Genomic DNA, 20,125 nt, shown 5'->3' with positions numbered 1-20,125 from the left:
AGACGTTCCCTTTGTTTTCCAGTTTGCAAATGCTTGCAAATACCTGATTTTGAAGCTTGTGGAGAGATTGTGATGCTGTTATGTAATAAGTTCAAAAGAAAAGTTTCTAGAAACAATAACCTAACCTTAAGATCTTATTAATACTTTATTCAAACTTAAAATCTAGATTAGTGTTAAAAGATGCAAAGCATAACTTGTGTGGAAGGTGTTTGGACAGGTTTGTGTCTGTATGTGGGTGTGTGTATTAGGAAAAAACAAACATATTTGGTTAGAGGAGGAGGGTATCAAAATTTGAGGGTGTTTTTGCACACAGCATTTGCCTTCTTTAATGGACTGCCTTGAGATACTAAATTGGCCTGAGCTAGCTGGATGACTCCAGTCACATCTCTGTTATGGTGCAGTAAAGGGAACACCTGTCAGCCAGTCAATGCTTCCTCTTCTGAAAGGTGTGCATATACTAGATATCTGTAGGCAGTATACTGAACTAAACATGGTGAATTAGCACTTTATCTTTCCTACATTTCTGACCAGATGTAACTTTTAAAAGTATTAAAAACTCTTTTAATTGGTTTATTCCCATTTTTAATTTCCTTTCATTCATCATATACAAAGCTCTTCAAATTACCATTGCATATGAATTGAAGTAAGGCTTGTTTATAGAATAAACAAGCCTGACTTCCCATTGCTTTCTTAGCAAGTGATTACATGTTAATCTGTTTTGCACAGGCAATGCAGGTTCATCACAAACAGAATTGCAGTTTGAATCCACTTGTAGTCAACACACTTTTGGCTGATGCAGAGCTTAACCAAATCACTGTGGCCTAAAAAAAAAAAGAAACAGTTTTAAGAATGGAACTTATCACTGTGCTTGCAAATGTTTCAACTAAACTGTTCAAAGAGTAACAACCTATCACGAGACAAATGTCTGCTCTTTCTGGGAAATTACTGGCATAAACAAGTGTCTCATGACACTATTATGAAACGCACTGACAACAGAAAAGAAGCAAAGGTCAACACGGTTACAATGTAAGAAAAACAATTTTTTAAAAAAGGAGAGAAGTGAAATTCACAGAAAAGAACTCAATTAATAAATCAATACCAGCCTTACAACAGCAGCCCCCACCCCTCCATATTGTGGAACAGGTAGTAGACACTTAATATCCATAATATCCACACCAATAAAATAAAATAAAATAAAATAAAATAAAATAAAATGATTAGCAAGAAGAACCTACCTAAAGTCCATAGTGCTCCTCTTGGGAAAGCAAATGTGTTTTGCACAACAAAGCATTCAGACCATACTTGTGCAAGACAGGTGTTATAAAAATAACCACAATAAAATAAATAAATAATATAAAATGCCTTGAGACAATTGTTGGTATTATTTAATGATATGTAAACATGAGAAAATACACCCAAGTCAAGGGGACGAACCAGTGTTGTGTTTACAAATGACACAGAAAATAAGCAGAATGGCACACCAAAAGCACAAGCCACAACTCACACTGAATTTTTAACAATTAAATATTATTAAAGATAAAAAAAAATAGAATACTCTTAGTATACTACTAAGTATAAAATTGTGAAAAGGCCTCCTCATTTTATCTGAAATGAATGAGCATAATACTAACTAACATAACTAACAAACGTCAAGTCAATTTTATTTTTATAGTGCATTTAAATCAACAGTGATTGAGCCAAAGTGCTTTCCAGGCAATCGCATGTAAATTGAAATTTCAATAAATAAGACTCACATGGACAAACATAATAAAAATGAAAACCTAGCAAAAATTACAACGATGATAACCAGTTTAAAACTTATTATGGGATAAAATTATAAAGAAATTCAGAAAATAATGGAAAAAAAAAACTTACAGATACATACACAGATAAAATCTAACAAAGGAAACGTCACGATAAATCGAAACTTGGATTTTGGAGTGTATGATTTTGTTAAATTGTTAGAAAGTGTGGCCACCAGAAGGAAGCCACTGAACTGCAACAGACCCTTTATTGGCCTCTAGTCTTTGTGTGAAAATAAAAAAAGGAAATGAAGTAATATAAGTAGAATAAAAAATATGTTCTCATATGTATTATAAATACAATGTATGCGCATCTGGAGATGAACTTATCTCTGTGCTCGTAAATGTTTCAACTAAACCTTTAAAGAGTAACAACCTATCAAGAGACACATGACTACACTTTCTTGGAAATGCCTGGCATAAACAAGTGTCTGATGACTCTACTATAAAACCCAGTGACCGCAGACAAGAAGCAGGTTTTTTTTTTTTAATACAGTGGCAACATCACAACAACAGTTGCCTCAAGGCACTTTCTATTGTAAGATAAAGACCCCACAAAAGAAAATAGAAAACTCAAATTATCATGGTTGTAGCAAAGACAACATGGAGGTAAAATTCACAACAAATCATTGGCTTACTCACTGTTCACCTGCAGGCACATACTCCTGAACAAAAACAAATAATTAAGTGAATGCCAGCCTTAAAGCAGCACCTTTTCCATTCCACTTGCAAACTAGTTATCATCATCAGCTATGTGCCGTCTTTTCTTTGTTTCATTAGTACAGTATGAAAAATTAAATTTTTTATGCAACTATGAGTTCTCTCATGTGACAACAGCTGTAAGGCCTCATGCTGTCCTGCTAATTGACCAACAAGAAACTCAGCACCCACCAAAGGCACACACATGTGGTAACCAATTTTCTTGTCTCTTATCTCGGCTTTCAGAATTTTACACTGATGTCTGTTTTCCAAACCCAACTGAAGATTCATTAGCCCATACTCCCAAGAGCTATTTTTGAGGTGTGACTTACTATTAACATTTAGTTCATTCATTTTCTCAGTATCCAGTTGAGCTTCTACGGTTGTTCATTTTGGTGAGGATAAAGAGACGTATACGATGGAGGTGGTTCTTCCTGCTGAAACTGAGGCAGAGCAGTAGATCCTGGATATTGTACTGGGGGTGATGAAAACGCTGGAGCTGAGAACTCATATGGTGGGGCATCTTGTGGCCACTGGTTAAAGGAAGTAAAGTCACTGTAGCTTGGAGCCCCGGCTGTCCCAGGTGGGTAAGGCCCCAGAGCCTCCCCAGGCTGAAAGGCAGCAAAACTGGGAGGAACGATGACCAGTGGAAACACAACCTCTGGATCGGTGGCAAAACTAATGTCCACATACACCTGGGATACATGTCAGTAATAGATTAGTAAACATCTGAATCAAAGTGCAACATATGAAGCTACTGTTTCAGTTATTTGTCATAAATAATTTATATGTTATTATTCAAATTGTATGCAGCATTTTGCAATAGTAGTAGTTTAATTAGGTGTTCTGCAGTAATTTTTTGTATACATTTTTTAAGAGTCTAGGACACGTATTTTCCGTGTCTATTACTTACCTGAAAATGTTTACAAACAGATGAAGTTTAATTAATAAGGTAATACTTTATAAAGGAACTATGACTTTGTTTCATACCTTGATGTAATATTCCACTGAGATGATTTCACAGTTATGGAGAATGATGACATCAACGGGAATCTTCACTTGGCAGGAGACACTTTCCTCTGAGTTTGGATTTATATTGTCCCCGACCTTTTTAAATAAAGTTTTCTCACTGGACGTAGAAGAGGAACCAGCACGGTACACTATTCTCTCCTGGAGTTTGAATTTGGGCTTCATGTCCTTGGAGGAAGAGTTGCAGATTTTGGTGGCAACAGATAAAGTTTCCCCTGACAAAAGCAAATATTATAAGTAAACTGCATTGTTAAATGTATTTACATTAGATTTTGCAAATTGCAAACAATTTACCTGGAAAACAGACTGTTCTGTTAATAGTAGCAGACATTTGGACCTGTCCCTTGGAGAGACCACTCATCTTTTTACTCACTGTACCAGATTGTGGACACTATAACAAAACATACAGACAAACATTTTCCAACACAACTTAATGCCTCACTGAATTGCATTTTTAAAGGTTACAATACACTTTTCCAAGTATAAAATTTCTAACAAACCATTGCAGTGTTTGCCATTACTTGAACAGTGTGTAGAAATGCCTTAGAAACAAACTTGATCTCTTTTTGTACTGTAGAAGGCCATCGCCAGCTCCTGGATATCTTTGCTTCAACCATGTAGACAATTTTTCCATGGCATCCTGTAAAGGATGATGGTATGTTCCTATAAAACAGAACCGTGGTATAACGCATTTGTTTGTAAAGGAAGTTATGACACAGTGTTGATGCTTGCAGCCAGAAATTCCCACTTACCCCTCTGGGATTTTAAGCCTGAACTTAAAATAATGGACCCCTTGGGGAAGTGAAGTGCCTGCAGGAGAAATGTGATTAAACTTTCCTGTACAGACTTTTAAAAATGGCACAGAGGAGGACTGATATATTTACAGTTTACTTCTTATCACTTAATTTAGTTCACATTCTCAAAATGTACTTATGTGTCTTAGTCCAGACAAGTTGAACAACTTTATTTCCTTCTGTACTTGTTTTGTAACAATCCATTATACCACATTTAGATTTATTCCACGCATTTATCATTATGCAAGTTGAATGTTGAAGTAGTTTGTTTTGTTTTCTGTGATCAAGTGTTAAGAGGTGTCTCTGAGCTCTGTTTGCATCATGCCAAATTGGGGTCTGCCATGCTCGCTGCACTTGCTCTGCTTTTCTGATCCATCAGCACTTGTTCTCACCATTCTGCTGAGCTTAAAATCAAATAGTAACACATGAATAAATTGCTGTTTTATGTGTAAGTTGTTTCTGGTGCTTCTGCATAACCTCTGTGTTTCTATCAAATGTGCTTTCACATGCTCCTCTCTGAGTTGGTTGTGCTTGTTTCTGACCTGCTGCTCTCGTCTGCTCCTCTCTTTCTGTGCTGCACTGATTCTTTGCCTCCCGCTGGTTTCTGCTCTGCAAAGCTACAGTCAGTGGGACAGCACTGACCTGCCTCTGTGCGAGGCCTACCGCCGTCGAGACAGTTGGGCCTCCGCGAACAGCAGCAACAGTTCTACACATGGGGAGCACGAGAACGTGGACGGGCCTCCATTTCAGGAGACGAACCCCCAGCACCACCTTAACGGACACGGGACCGCCTCCGTAGAGAAACCGTGAGGAGGAAAGGGGGACACCTGTCGGTTTGCTTTTGCCCAGTTTGGATCAGTTTGTTTCAGTTAAAACTTTAGCGCCGTTGTTTGACTTTTTGTATCTAGGACTTTAAAACTGGACTTAAACTTTGCAATGAATGGTTTCTTTTGGATTAACACATCACAAAAATAAAAGACTGTCTAAACCACCTAAAATGCTTGTCTTGAGTGGTAGTCTCTTAAGTGCAACTGCTGCTTTCCAAGATCTGCATCAAGCCTAGTTACAAACTAGAAGATATATTTGATAAAGAACTTCACTGTAAAAAGTCTAGACTTGAATCATGTTCAGTAAAACTAAAAGAAAACGCAGACAACTTTAAACTCACCTTTGAAACTCGAGTACTTTTTTATATTCCTGTTTAAACTTTGCATTAAATGTATTTTTTTTTTTTAAAGAATGGAATTGGTTTACTTTTGTCTGTTTAATTTAACTGCATTACAATGCTTTTGGTTCTTTTTTTATTTATTTTTTTTCTGCTTGTGACATTTTAAGGTTTTTATATGGCAGACATACTGAATGCTCATAGGTAGGCAATGATAACTAATAATAGCTGCATTTTACTTTGGGGAGATTTTCATTTAATCTATGTGATGTTTAATGTTTCTCCTATCAGCAAAAGATCATCTGGAAGAAGGGAAGTTGGGACAAATCCCTGGAAGGGCTGTATCAGGAATGGTATCCAGTATAAAAATCTGTCAAATCAAATATGTGGACACCTCTGCTGTTGTAACTCCTGTGGTAGCTTATGGCCATACTAACTTGTATACCTCAAACAGAACTCACTGAAGCATCAGTAGTTATATCTTACTTTTTCTACAGTTAATCAATACTCATGTCTGTATGCACTGTTATTCCTGTTGTTTTTGCACACACTTTTCTAATTATTCTTAACTTCACAGAAAACTCTTAAAAAAAAAAAAAAGCAGGGATCTTTAAAATGCATGTATCACTATATTGTCTTTAATATTATCTCTGCACATTGGTAACATGTTTTATTTTCAAGCCAGTCTGCTAGTTTCTAGCTAGAAGACCATAACAACCATGGATGTAACCAGCCCGGTAACCTGGCCATTATCAGGTCAGTAATATTATTTTACTCCCCCCCCCCCAAAAAAAAGATTGGCACCTATCAGTGTCTGACACTGAAGATGACTTTAACTTTAAAAATACTCTATGGGAATTCTGCAATATTATAATCTATCCTACAGTGCCTGTGACTGGGTTGTGTTTAGTGAGTTAGGATAATGCAAGACTCACAAGGAATGATAACTGAGAAGAGAGAATCAGAGGTACAGTGGGACCAGAGCCAATGTGAAAGTAGCTTTTTGCTTTGAGCAATTTAAATTTCAAGAGAAGGACAAATTCCATTCTTTATTTAGTTTTATATACTCAAAAACGCCAATGCAGGTATTTCTATATACACAGTTGCTCCTGCAAAAGACGGAAGCTATAGAAAATGTGCTTTGAGGTTTTTAGAATTTCTGGTTGAAGACTACTATAACTCTATGATATACGGTCTTATGACTCTACTTTTAAGAGCTGTAGCCTTATAGGAAGTAGATCTATCAAGCAAAGGGTGTCCAGTGTTGATTGGTTTGTTAGCTGAGCTAATTAAATGTAAATAATGTTATCTCTGGATGGTAGTGCATGAGATTTGCCTTCTTGTTGAGATGAACCCTTGTAACGGATTGAATAAAAATATATTTGGTGTCTCTGCATGTCTCTGTATCGATAAAGCCACGCAAAACATCGGAATATGATGCTATATATCGATCCCCGCCACCTGGTTAATAGTTTGGCAAAGTATAAAAACTGACAGAAACAGAGTCGAGAAGCACACGGCAGAAGTGTATAGACGTCGCAACAAATAGTGCAACCTAAGGGGGAAAGTACCATTTATAAACACATGGGGTGATCAAGGAGTGTAACGGAAGAGGGAACCCTCAAACAGTTGCGACTGAAGTAGAAAAGAGGGTCGAATTCAAACTGGTCACAAGACACGGAAGACAAATAACAGACAAAAAAGGAAGGGAGACGCAGGGAAAGGCAGACAATAGTTTGACACAAGAGGATTCAAGATAGGATACGCAAACAATTAAGAGAATTACAGTCTAAAATAACAAAACATTCGAAGTGTAGTGAAATGTTTAAAACATCCGTCTTTCGCGCGCACAATTCTAGCTAAATCATAAATCCATCCGCTTTGGGGACTCCTAGGGGAATGGCAGCAGATTAAAGCACCGTCCTTTATGGAACTAAGAACTAAAATTTTAATGAAAATTGAATAGTAGATGACAACCAAACTAGAAGCGCAAGAACGGAATTATCATAATATACAAGAATTACATGAATAAAACTAAAAGAAACCAGTGATCATAAAAAACTCATTATATTGCCATGAGGAGTGAAATGGCAAAATAACGTGATTCCCAAGTTCTAAATAAATAAACCTACCTTTAGCATTTTCTGCAACTAAGAGTTCCTTCACCTTGAAATATCTCCTATGATCACTGTACGATCTCTCGTCATCTCCACTTCCTTCAGACCAGTGTACGTTTGCGTCTCCTTTGGCCTTTACAGAAACGCTCTTGACTTTGATGGCTTTTGTCAGGCTGAAACTAACTGTCCCAACTATAGTATCTCCTTCAGAAAAAGTATCGCTTTCGTCGATTGTTCCGTAAGTCACATTAAAGTCCTTTATCGGAGACATTTCTGAGCTGTCGCCGAAATGCTTTTCTCAGCACTGACGTGCAGATCCAATGGGCGTGACAGGAGGCTCCGCCTATAGAGTGACGTCGTGGGCTTTTTTTTTTTTTTTAATTTGACACAGTACCAAAAAGTGTGAGACATTTATTACAACAGTCCTTTAGACAATAAATTTAGCTTATGCACCATAATGACCAACTAGACATATTATTGGGATTTGCACAGTTTAAGATAGCTATTTAATATTGTTCACTAAGTCTTTACCAAAGTCACAGTTTATTCACAGATTTTATTTACATTTACTAATCTGAGAAACACTGACATGTTGCGAATGCTATTTGGGATCCATAACTAAACTAAATGCTGTTTGAAGAATGACTTTTCAGCTTTTCAACCCTTGTAACAGTAGCACCTCATTCAAACTCCTTTTGATCAAAAGAAGTAGCCTGCTATGTTTGGGTGGGCCACTAAAAACTCTGGATGCAAGTTTCCAAATGGTGGTGTTACGCAACAGAAAAACAACAGTGCCATGTATCATGGCATGTAACTGATGGCAATAACAGTACTAAGCACAGAACCACCGTGCTTCCCTCTGCTGCCTTTGCTACTAGCTATTGACTGAAGGGATAGCTGGGCAGTCCATTTAAACTAGTTAAACCAGTGGTTTAACTGGTAAAACTAACTTTGACACCAAGTTAGTTTTAGCTCATAGCTAATAGCTCATAGCTCTTTTTTTTTCATAAGTTCTGCGAACTAACTAGAATTTACCATCTACTACCATCAAAACCAGTTCTATGGTCTCCTGCTGATCATGCTATAACACTTACTTTCACCTAAATTACCTGATGTTTTTCTTTTTTAAAAATGCAGTAATTTCTCCGCCACAAACTGTCCCACCAGTTTTCATTCATCATATCCCATCTTTCTAGGTTCAAAGTTCTAGGTTCAAATCTCTTGATAAGATAAGATCTTTCTGTGTCGATTTCCGAAGTCCAGCTGCATACTTATTGCCTACATGTGTACTACATCTTTGACTACATGATAGCAGGGAGAGGCTCCAGCCCCAGCCATTGAATTGCAAAAGACGCTAAGAAAATTGATTGTTGCTCTTATAAACTCTTGCACAAAGACTCCCTCCCACACAATAAGATGGTGATTCAAGGAGGGGTCCCGTGTCTATAAGTCACTTAAAAAAAAAGTGTAATTTGAGGAAGTAGATTTTGTACCTTCAAATCTCTGTTCATAAATAGGATATGAGTTCATGCAGGATTGACCTAATATAAACAAAACAACACGAGTCAGAATTTCTGTCTTGTCAAATCATAGTGCTTTGTTTTAACAGGAAGACTGGCTGTATTTTATGATCAGAGAAAATTGCTCAAAAATGCACCAAACCAAATTAGATGCTGTGGCTAAAAGGAAGGGCATTGTAATCAAATCACCAGGCTCCAGCTGAAAGAGATCAGGTTGCAGCTGAATAAAGGCATGTGGGTATGTTGCATCCTGTAGCACATTTTGCATACATTTTATTTTATAACCAATCATTGTCTAAAAATTTGTTTCACAATAGTAAGAAAAAAATTTAGCTTACAAAAACTTTGCAAAATATTCTTTCTTTATCATTTATCCAAGTGAATGGGAAAGGGGATAGTCACAGCTCTCTTCCAATAAAGAGTTATGTCCTGGTCACAACCCCTGATTTAATCGTAAACTTAAACAAAATGAAGAAATACCCATAATTTAACCCATAATTACCTCTATATTAACATATATATGTTTTTGTTACTGCAACATTGTAATCAAGGTGGTTTAAACAACTGCATGTTAAAAATGTGTTATGGAGTCTGACAGCTGCTGATAAGAACGACCTGTGGTAGCGCTCTTTCCTACACTGTGGGTGTAAAAGTCTACTGCCGAATGAGCTGCTCAGTGCTCATAAGGTCTCATGCAGAGGGTAGGATGTGTTGTGGACTGTAAGGAATGTACACATTTGTTTTGAATCCATTTTAATTCAGCCTTATTGAATTTAGGTTTACAAATGCCCTTAAATCATGGAAACAGACACAATATTAGCACAAAGCTACACATTCAGCTACATTTTTTTGAAAATTGCAACAAAGGACAACAGCAGCAAATGCAAAAAGAAATTCAGACGAAGACAGCTGTGTTACATGCAGTAACACCGTGTGTGTGCATGTAGTGTGCTCTCTCCTGTGACGTGGGTGATAGGTCTTTCTTATGGCTTCATTAAACAATTGATACTGTTATAAGGGTAAAGAGCTGAACTGTCTCTCAATAGGCCAGCGTTCTCAATCTCTAAGACGTCACTGGGCAGCAATTTAAATGATTATGACACAGTCAAACCAAACCTTACCTGTTTCCATACAGCAGTGGTTCTTAAACTTTTTACATCATTCCCCACATGGCAGGAAGAAATATTTTCATGCCCCCACCTAAACAAAACAATGACAGAAAAGCCTAGCTGCAAACTTATTAGATAATAAACTCTTTCACAATGAATCCTTCAGTTATTTTTTTTAAACAAACAACTTTCATTTCAAACAACTATTTGTAACTTTTGTCACTCGACTGCTTCATGAGTCTGCACTACTTCTTCAAATAAGCAACAAGTTAAACAGAATGTGAACATTGCCAAACATGGAAAAATAAAGTTCAGTCTTAGTCTTATAAAAAAAATAAGTCCAGAAACTTGTGAAGAGAGATGAAAATATATATAATTTACTGAGAGTTTAATACTATTTAGTGGCTGCGGTGAGCCTGTTTTTGACTGCAAAGCTATGGCGGGGCATGGAATGTGACACGGCTGCGGGGGAGGTGGACGCACCTGAGCGCAATCTTGACTGGCCGGCTTAAAACATAATGAACTGGGTCCTGTTGTTGTTGTTGATGTCTGTAGGCTGTAGCCAAAGAGCTGCAGCCGCATGTGTAAGTCGACAGCCGCAATAAAAAAGTGTGCTGTCTGAGGTGCCCCAATCCTGGGTTTCGGCATATATGTATATATATATATATATAGCTCTGACTTGTATTATGAGTATGAGTATGTGGTCTGGTAGCTGCAAAGTTTTTTGCAGCTATTTTTTTTTAATGCAGCCAATGCACTTTTCAATCTATTTACAGAACAATCAGGTGTTCTGCATTAAATTTGATGCCACACAAATTATTTGTGCCACTCCAAAAAATAATTTCTGTCCACTATGAGATAAAGGAGCCTGATACCTGCAGGCCTGACAACAGGAGATGTATCACTCCTGTAAAACCTGTAACATTCAGTAGTCGACTCATTGTTCTGACACACACAACAAAACTATTGACTACACTACACACTCACTTCACAAGATTTGCGCTAATCGTCTCAAATCTCTCACATCTCAAAACACCGCCATCACTCCTAAAACTTCCCCCCATTTCTTAACAACTAGATGCCACGTTGCCATATGATTTATTTTTATTTTTTCGACCAATAGGAAAGGCTGGGGGTTTTTGGTTTTGTTTTTGCTCACAGGTGGAGAGTGCTTTCAAGCGTTTTCCTTATAAAACGCTGTTTTTACCGTTTCTTCCCGCAGTAAATATAAACAACAATAGTATTCAGGAAGAAAAACAAACATTGCATATATTTTTATCATAACTCTGGTTTTACGTGACCTATCAACACAAAATCAAAACTGGTATAAAGTCCACACTTTTTCCGTCAATTGTTCCATCTGTCCTGCTCACATCTCCAATGGTTGTCCACGTTGTCATTAACGTGGCTTCACTCGACATCAACCACGCCGCTTTGCTAGCTAAAACACCGGTGTCGGCACATAAGGATGCTGTCATAGCCTGTCAACGACGTTGATTAGCTGCGTATATACGAATGTGAATCGCATTATTGGCTGGACTATGGGATAAGGTGTAGTGATGGGTCGTTCGCGAACGAAATGGCTCTTAGAGCCGAGTCTTTGAAGTGAACGACGCGAGCCGGCTCCTTATTGGGAGCCGTGAGGTTTTTTTTTTCTTTCTCGCACCCTCTGTCTCGCCCTTTTTTCCGCTAAACTCCGCATGCGCGGCCTGTACTTTGCGCTGGGCAGAGGGGGGGAGGGGCGTTAGTTACACTCGCAGTAGCACAGGAACAGAGCCAGAGAGAAAGAGAGCGAGGGACAACAACGTCACATTAGAAAGGTATAGTAATCATCCACTATTTTCAGTTGCAGATGATAAAGGATTCAGAAATCATGCAGGCCCATATGACAGAGAATGTGCATCTTCTTTTTGTTTTAATATTTTAATTTATATTTAATTGTGTTGTGGTTTGCAGTGTTTTGTGTTGTTTCACGTTAAATTTGTTTAAAAGGAAAAAGCTGAAAATTTAAATAGTTAAAAGTTTAAAATGTAAATAGTTGTTTTTTGTATTATATGATTTATTTATTACATTTTATGTGGAGTGAATAAATAAAGTATACTTATATACTTAGTATACTTTTTAGTGAGCCGAGCCAAAAGAGCCGGATCTATAAAAAGAGCTGGAAATCCCATCACTAATAAGGTGGCATCTTCTAATCCCATACGGGAGCAGCCAGTCACTTACTGACTAACACTGCAAAACAGAATTGTTAAAGTATTAATTTTAATTTCAATTCAGGTATGATTTTTTTTTGTGCGCAATGCATATTTTCTGTGCGCAGAGACCGTGCCAGCAGTGCGCAATTGCGCACGTGCGCAGCTTAGAGGGAACATTGGCTGCCGGCATTTCAGCGCCATTTTACCCTTCTGACCACACATGCATTACACAAACATAACATGAGGAAGACAGGTTGGAGAAGTAGAACAATGGAAATACAAAATATGAGGAACGAAGAGGAGAAAAAAGAACTCCACCCAGACTGAGCACCTAAAAGGGAGATCAGTTTGAGAACAGAAAAAAACACCCTAGCACATATAGCACATGAATCATCACATCTCACAACAGAAAAGACAAGTACATCACAGGTGTTTGTAGGGGTGACTGTATATCAGTGTCTGAGTACGTGTGTGTGTGTGTATCCTGTATCCAACTCATGAGACGGTCTCCTTTCACCAAGTTAAGTGAAAGTCAACAATCCCCAAGTTGATGCAGGTGACCTTGAGGAAGTAGAAGGATAGGGCAGAGAGTCTACACAGTCTTGTAATCTGGGGAGCATTTGTTCCAGCTCCAGATTTCGAGCTTCCAGTTCGTGAGAGAAGGTCAAATGATAGATCGTGATTGTTTGGGTTTGGTTTAGGCCGAAGAGCTGCTTTCCAGTTCCGCAGTTGCTCTAATGTCTGTCATTGGTCCCAATTCTAGATCTCCTGTTGCAGAGCCGTGAGCTTCTCTGTGATTTAATCCATATCATGTTCACTAAACACAGTCTGAGTGCTCATGGTTCTACCCATCGTCAGTCATGCTGACCAGCCTTGTGGGATCTTGAACAGCTGTGACCGCTTTTCATTATTTGTTGATAAGCCAGGGCTGTGCCAGTTCCAATCAGCAGGAACCCAGTTATCATGGTTCTGAATAGGTAGGTAGGTGTCTTCAACATCCTCCATTGAGAGTGCTGCCAGACACATGATACGCCACTCATACCTGGCAGCAAATGTTCCCACAGGCCCACGCCCAGATTTCTCGTCAGGGGTGTCAATGGCATTTAGGCATTTATTTTTTTAGAGAACAAGACGGGGAGAGTCTCTGAGAGTTAGAGGAGACTAGACAAAGACAAGGGAAGTCAAGCAGGAAGATAAGGGAGGGAGAGGAGACAGGAGAAAACACGACCGCCTCCGCCAAAAGCCAAGAGCCCTAAATCATAAATCATGTACAAAGGCATAAATATCTGATCAGGAAGGCTAGCTCTGTGGTCGGCATGAAGCTGGACACTCTGGTGTCAGTGGCAGAGAAAAGGACACTAAAAAACTGCTGGACATTATGGACAATGCTGGGTATCCTCTGCACACAGCCATAAACAACCAGAAGAGTCTGTTCAGTGACAGGTTGCTTCTCCCAAAGACAAGAACCAACAGACTTTAAAACTCCTTTGTCCCACATGCCATCAGACTGTTTAACTCCTCTCTGGAGGGGAGAGGGAGGGGAAACAGGAGGACAAAGGAGGGGGGAACAACTAAGCTGTAGTGCCTCTTCACTTCACTGTGCAATACCTTTTGTGCAATACTTTTGTTAGTAGTCAACGGTGCAATAGACCTCAATACTTTAAATGTGCAATTCACTTGTATTTTTATTTTTATTCCTATTTATTCTATTTATCCCCTTTGTATATTTTATTTATATATGTCTCTGTATTTATATATATATATGTGTGTGTGTGTGTGTGTGTATATATAATATTCTGCTCACGCTCTGTAACTTCTGTCAGTGCTGTGCTTTTGGAAACCGAATTTCCCAGAGGAACCCACCCGAGGGATTAATAAAGTTTTATCTTATCTTATCTTATCTCTTATCTTATCTGATTTTGCTTTCTCAAAATTCTGAAATTTAAGGATTTGGTTGACTTAAGAACTGCACGAACAATGTACAAAGCAGCAAATATTTAGAACAACTCTAATAACTCTTTTCTCAATTATTGATTCGGCCTTGAATACCTTCCCTGCCTTCCATATAGATAGCTACGGTGAAACCTGCGATAGATTCTTGGAGTTCTTTATTTTTTATTTTTATTTTTTTATTTGTTTTTATTTTTTTTGTCCCGTTTGGATCTTTAGCCATCAGAATTGTTGTCTTAAGGCCAAGAAAGATGCCAAGTGGATTTATTTTACCAAGTGGATCATCATGGCCTTGCCATATTGGTCCATTTGATTGACCTTCATTATAATTATGTATTTATTTTATTTTCGGTTGCTACAAATGGGACAGACATGACTGGGGGATAGGACAGGGAGAAAGAATGAAAGAAAGAGAGGGAGAGAAAGAAAGAAAACCAGAGGGGAGAAGAGACGGTGAGAAAGGGGGGAAGAAAGAAAGAAAAACAAACAAAGCACCTGGATCACCTGTATGGAGAAAAAAAACAAAAGAGAAAGCAAACAAAAAAAGAGCAACATATTAAGTACAGCACCATCACAATAAACTAGCTAGCAGTAGATAACAGTAGATACTAAATATTAAACAATATTGTGCAACACGCAAGATAGACAGCGCACAATGTGCTTTGAGGCAGCAGCCAAGAAAGGCGTAGTCCGCGTCTGTGAACATCTGTGTGCACACCCGTGTGGATCAGCATGCTTGTATTCCAAAGGTTTCTCCATGTAACGATCTGCTAGGGAGTGTGGGGAGCCATAGTCCCGTCCCCCAGGGCATGAAGCAGGTATGGAGGAGATCCAGGCCCCCCGACATCCAGAGGCCCCAGAGGACCATCAAAAGGGGGGGAACCGTGCCACCCTCCTGGGAAGAGCTGAGTAGAGCCCCAAACGAGAGGTCACCCAGCAGCTACGGAGCAGAGGCCAGAGGGGGTTGCAGTGGCGTGCCCACGGGCTCTGCCGGCAGCCAGCTGTGCCAGAGAGGACCGAGCTTCAGGCCCAGAGGCCTGAGGGCACCCCACCCCTGGAAGGGGCCCAGCCAGGCCACAGACGCCAGGCCCCGCCAATCGGCCACCAGGAGAGAGCCGGTACATAAATGAGCGCTCAGCCCCAGTCGACTTGGAGTTCTTTATTAATAAGAATTAAGAAATGTTTCAATCTGCGTCTACCCTGTCTCTGTACGATGTCTCATTAACATATACCTGCTCAACTGCTTTTGACCAGTTTGAGCCTGTATGTCTTAACCAAGTGGAAGATCTTTGTAACAGCATAAAGACATCATCCTGCCCCACAGATGAAGTCCCAACACATTTTCGAAAACAGATTATTAAGGTAGTCGGCCCTGACATTTTAACTATTTTTAATAGTAGTCTTAGCTCTGGAATAGGACCAACTTGATTCAAGCACGCTGTAGTGCAGCCAGTACTTAAAAAAACAAACCTCAAATTCTAGAAAGGATTGTATTTGAGCAGCTACAATCCTTTCTAAATAGTCATGATATTTTCGAGAAGTTCCAGTCAGGCTTCAAAACCCACCACAGTACAGAAACTGCCCTCCTAAAAATACTTAATGATATTTTATTACGCACGGACTCAGGAGACTCAGCTGTGCTCCTGCTTCTAGACTTAATTGCAGCCTTTGATACTGTTGACCACAGCATTCTGATCTCATGTTTGGAGCAATGTGGTATCAAAGGCATCCCTTTGGAATGGTTTAGGTCTTACCTCTCCGACAGGACTTTTTCCATGAGCCTTGATGATTTTATTTCTTCCCCAGCTCCTTTTACTTGTGGAACCCGCAGGGTTCTGTATTAGGCCCAATTCTCTTTTCAATCTATATGTTACCCCTAGGCCTAATGTTTAGGAAGCATAACATCTGCTTTCACTCTTATGCTGACGACACCCAGATTTATCTTCAGTTTAATAGAAACACCTCCACTCCCATGGAATCCCTATTCAAATGTCTTTACAAAGTTAAAACCTGGATGGCCTCAAATTTTCTTACCTTCAATGAGGATAAAATAATTATTTTTGGACCAAGCTGTAATTTCAATGCCCCAGATTTGGACTTATGTAACTTAACATCTGCTGTTAAACACATGTAAAAATCATTTATGAATATGGTTATATTTATGTTATTTATTTAAAGGGTTAAGGTATTTGTCCATCATAGTACATCATAAAATAAGCACAGAGTTGGATGTTAACCCTAGGGTGCTTAGTTTAAGTAAAAATGTAGTTTGTTGTCGTTTTGGTTTATGAGCTGAAATTGTTTTACGTGTGTATGTTTATGTGTTGTATATGAATGTAGACCTGTGTATAGTAAATCATGTATGGATCATATAATTTTAAATTCTGAATATTGTTTTTTAAGTAATGGAATTTGAAATAAGGGGGTGTATTTTAAGTTTTTCTTTTCTCTTGTTATTTCAGTTATATTTGTATGTTCGAAATAAAATTATTCTATCTAAGAGGAGAAACCTGTTGATATAATTTGTGCCATTAACAAAAGAGGCCACTGTAGAATTTAACTCTAGTTTATAGAGAAGCAAAATGAAATAAAGATGCTATATCAGCAACAGGTTATGACACAGGAAATGTGAGTTTTAAAATGAGGTTAGTGTTAACACAGGGGTTGTTTCTGGGCAGCGTTTAGCTATGATGAAATTTACGCATGAGTAATTGCTTATATGTTTAAACTTAACCTCTTAAGCCCCAAGCCTACCTGATCTCCTGCTTTTTGCCCCCGTATCAGGGGGCGTTGGGGCTTAAGAGGTTAATTGATTAAAATGGTTGTTTTCTTTTTTATCTTTCAGTGGAATAGGCGCTTATAATGATTTGCTTGTGACCTATTGGGAAAGGTGACTTTTAGGTCAGAGTGGAGGCCCTTGCAGCAGCGACAGTTTTGTGTACAGGATGTTGATGATCAGAGAAGGGAAAATAGAGCGAGCAACAGGAAACATATGCAGGGACGTGAAAGCAATGCTTTAAGAGTGTCAAAATGATGAGTACTGAGATGAGTAACGTTGAAGAATATGTATAAATAATAGTTAATAAGTCAAAGATAATTAGGATCATGCTTTTGATTAAAGAGTCCCAAACAGGATAAGTTAGGGAGGCGTAGGAAAAGGTGTTTTGTTCCTTTGCAGGAGATCTCGGCTACCACAGGGGGTGAGGATCCTGGAAGCCCGAGACCTGACGGACCACAAGAGAGGGACCCAGAAAAAACCTAATCTCATGCATGGACTGTTCTTAAGGGGGAGCTGATGTTTATTACTGGACCACTTAGATGACATGAGGTTGTTGTCTGATTGGCTGAGCCAGAGAACTTCTAGAGAGGGTCAGAGCAATGACACACGTAAAGTGTGGTGACCCTCAAGAGGGTCACCAAGAGAGGGAATGTGAGGAATTAGAGATATATTTTACTGCTATTGTTAATAATCATCATCATCATTACCATTGCATTAATAATACAATCTGCAGTATTGATATTGTATTCAGATGTTTAAACATATTGGTACCCAATTAGCCTTTATTACAGGTGCAGTTATAACCACATTAAACTGTTGAGTTGAATCAATAATCTTAAATGCTTCTGAATGCTTGTTATAATCTTAAATGTGTACGTGCTGGCCTTCTGTCTGGTGGAAAAGGTTAGAAGTTTCAGCTGGTGAGGCGAGAGGTGAAACTGAGTGCATTTCATGCTGACACTCACACATTAGACTCATTTATAGGTGAGAGGTTAATCATGTTTGCTTGTAACTCTAAAATTGTCTCTGTAAAAGAGGAATAGTTTCTTGCTGTCTCTGCAAAAAGAGGAACAGTTTGGTGTTCCAGACAAGAAGTGAAAGTCAGAATGTTGACAGGAAACATCTGCTGTGGAGATGGAGACAATGTTATTTTAAATTGTGTTAAGTCATTGTGGTTTTGAAACCTATGTATGAACTGTATCTGAGTGACGTTTAAGGGGCGTAGTAAATTTAAGCCCTGAAAGGTATAAAACACCTGCTTATGCTCTGTAAGTCGGGGATCGGCACTGTCTGCGTACAGTGGCGGTCTTCCCACGCGTGTCATTAAAATCATCGTTTGACTTCACCCGGCCGGATCAGTGTTGTTATTATGAAAGTTGATTACCTCCTCTATCCCTCCTCAATATTGAACCCAACACTATCTATCTATCTATCTATCTATCTATCTATCTATCGACTTCCTGGTTAGCAGTTTTCTGTTGATAGTAAACAGACATTTGGGCCTGTTCCTTGGAGTATATATTTTCACTCACTGAACAGGACTATGGACACAGTACCAAACAGACCCAGTCCTTTTGTCATGGTCCTGTGTCTGGTGACCAAATGTTCATGTGTTTTGTTTGATTTTGGTTAATATTTCTTGGTTTTATATCAGGTTTTTTTGTGTTTGTGTGCTTATGTTAGTTTTCAATCTCTAGGTTTTGGACTGTGTTAACTGGTTAAAAGAATAGTTAGATTCTTTGAGTGGTCTATGGTTTTATTGTATTTTCATGTGTTCATGTTAAATTGTTTAGTTTCTTGCTATTAGAGATTATGTTTTACCTCCATCAGTGTGTGTCGTTAGGTCTAATTTGTCCCAGCTGTGTTACCACCTGTTCCCCATCCTCTCGTTGTCCTGCCTGTGTTTTTAAGTCCTGAAGTGTCATACCCTCACTGTGCTGTTTTTTTTCCCTTTCTTCTCTGTGCTTCTAGTAAGGTAGTGTTTCTGTTTTTGAGTTTCTAGTTCAGTTGTATTTTGGTTCTCTGTCGTCAGTACCTCGCACAAGTATTGGCAGTAACCTAAGCACCATAACAACAAAAGCAGTTGTGAATGTGCAAAGATGCTGGTGAATAATATTATTAGCAATATAGACAGCAGTTGCATAGGTTATCATAGCTATAATGGCATTTTCGTAGATTACCAGTATGCCTATAAATTTAGTAAAGATTAAGATAACCTCTGTCCAGATTAGCCTACATTATTTAGACAAAGAAGTTCCACAATTCTATCTAGTCATGAGCAGGTGGAGGTAGAGTGATTAACAGTTTCAGAGCTTGGTACCACAACTGAAAAGCGCTGTCTCCACTTTTCATAGTTGTTATTAAATACATGATGAATTTGACCGATAGTTTATTACTGCTCGCTTGTACTAAATATTGAGGGTACAAAGTAGAAGCAAAATAATTATGTTATCTGTGGAGTAAAGCTCACATATTTGTTTCCTCATAAACAATATGACCATAGTAGGTTTATGCCTGTCACGAGTACTGGGAGACAGGCATGTGACAGGCATTACCTTCTGTCTTCCTATTGTCATTTTCATTTAAATCACTGACCTGAAATTGGTTGCAGATCAGGTCCCCATGTTTGAAGCAACCATTTAAGAGACAACAAGATCTTGCTTTCGATGCACACATTTGGGATAGTTTTGGTTGTACTGCAGTCTCCAACCACTATTTTCCCTTGTTTGACTGTAACATAAGACATCCAGGTCTTCATCATCTGTTTGTACACAGGGCCTAACACTAAATTTGTTCAATGAGTACAGATAAATTCAGATAAGAAAGTCCCAATGAATCACAGATTTCTCTGTGAAACATTCATCCAGAGTTTATGTGTGAGATTTATACATATGAACTAGTTGTGAAGGAAGTCCATTGTCTTTTGTTTTTTCAGTTTACTCCAATTTTCTTTAAGTAGCTGT

General features: G+C 38.6%; 1 protein-coding gene across 3 annotated transcripts; it reads right to left on the bottom strand.

Moving 5' to 3' along the window:
* Positions 1-562: 562 nt before the first annotated feature.
* LOC102787518 (arrestin domain-containing protein 3-like) lies at positions 563-7,911 on the bottom strand. 3 transcript variants are annotated; one of them, XR_004843432.2, is made up of 7 exons: positions 7,622-7,911; positions 4,283-4,340; positions 4,031-4,193; positions 3,825-3,921; positions 3,492-3,745; positions 1,236-3,196; positions 563-821 (listed from the first exon to the last, which is right to left on the bottom strand). XR_004843432.2 is itself a non-coding variant. In XM_006784098.3 (6 exons), exons 1-6 carry the CDS (start codon positions 7,875-7,877, stop codon positions 2,879-2,881), a joined length of 1,146 nt encoding a protein of 381 aa, XP_006784161.2. In that variant the 5' UTR covers positions 7,878-7,911; the 3' UTR covers positions 563-2,878. The 3 variants fall into 3 exon arrangements, 2 of the variants coding, with proteins under 2 accessions (XP_006784161.2, XP_006784162.2); XM_006784098.3 differs by having other exon boundaries at positions 563-3,196; XM_006784099.3 differs by having other exon boundaries at positions 563-3,196; positions 4,052-4,193.
* Positions 7,912-20,125: the final 12,214 nt, after the last annotated feature.

This window comes from Neolamprologus brichardi, chromosome 12, assembly GCF_056152115.1.
Source record: "Neolamprologus brichardi isolate AB-2024 chromosome 12, ASM5615211v1, whole genome shotgun sequence".
Taxonomy (NCBI): Eukaryota; Metazoa; Chordata; class Actinopteri; order Cichliformes; family Cichlidae; genus Neolamprologus; species Neolamprologus brichardi.
The sequence above is the reverse complement of the archived record's forward strand: the minus strand, read 5'-3'. Positions and strand labels throughout refer to the sequence as shown.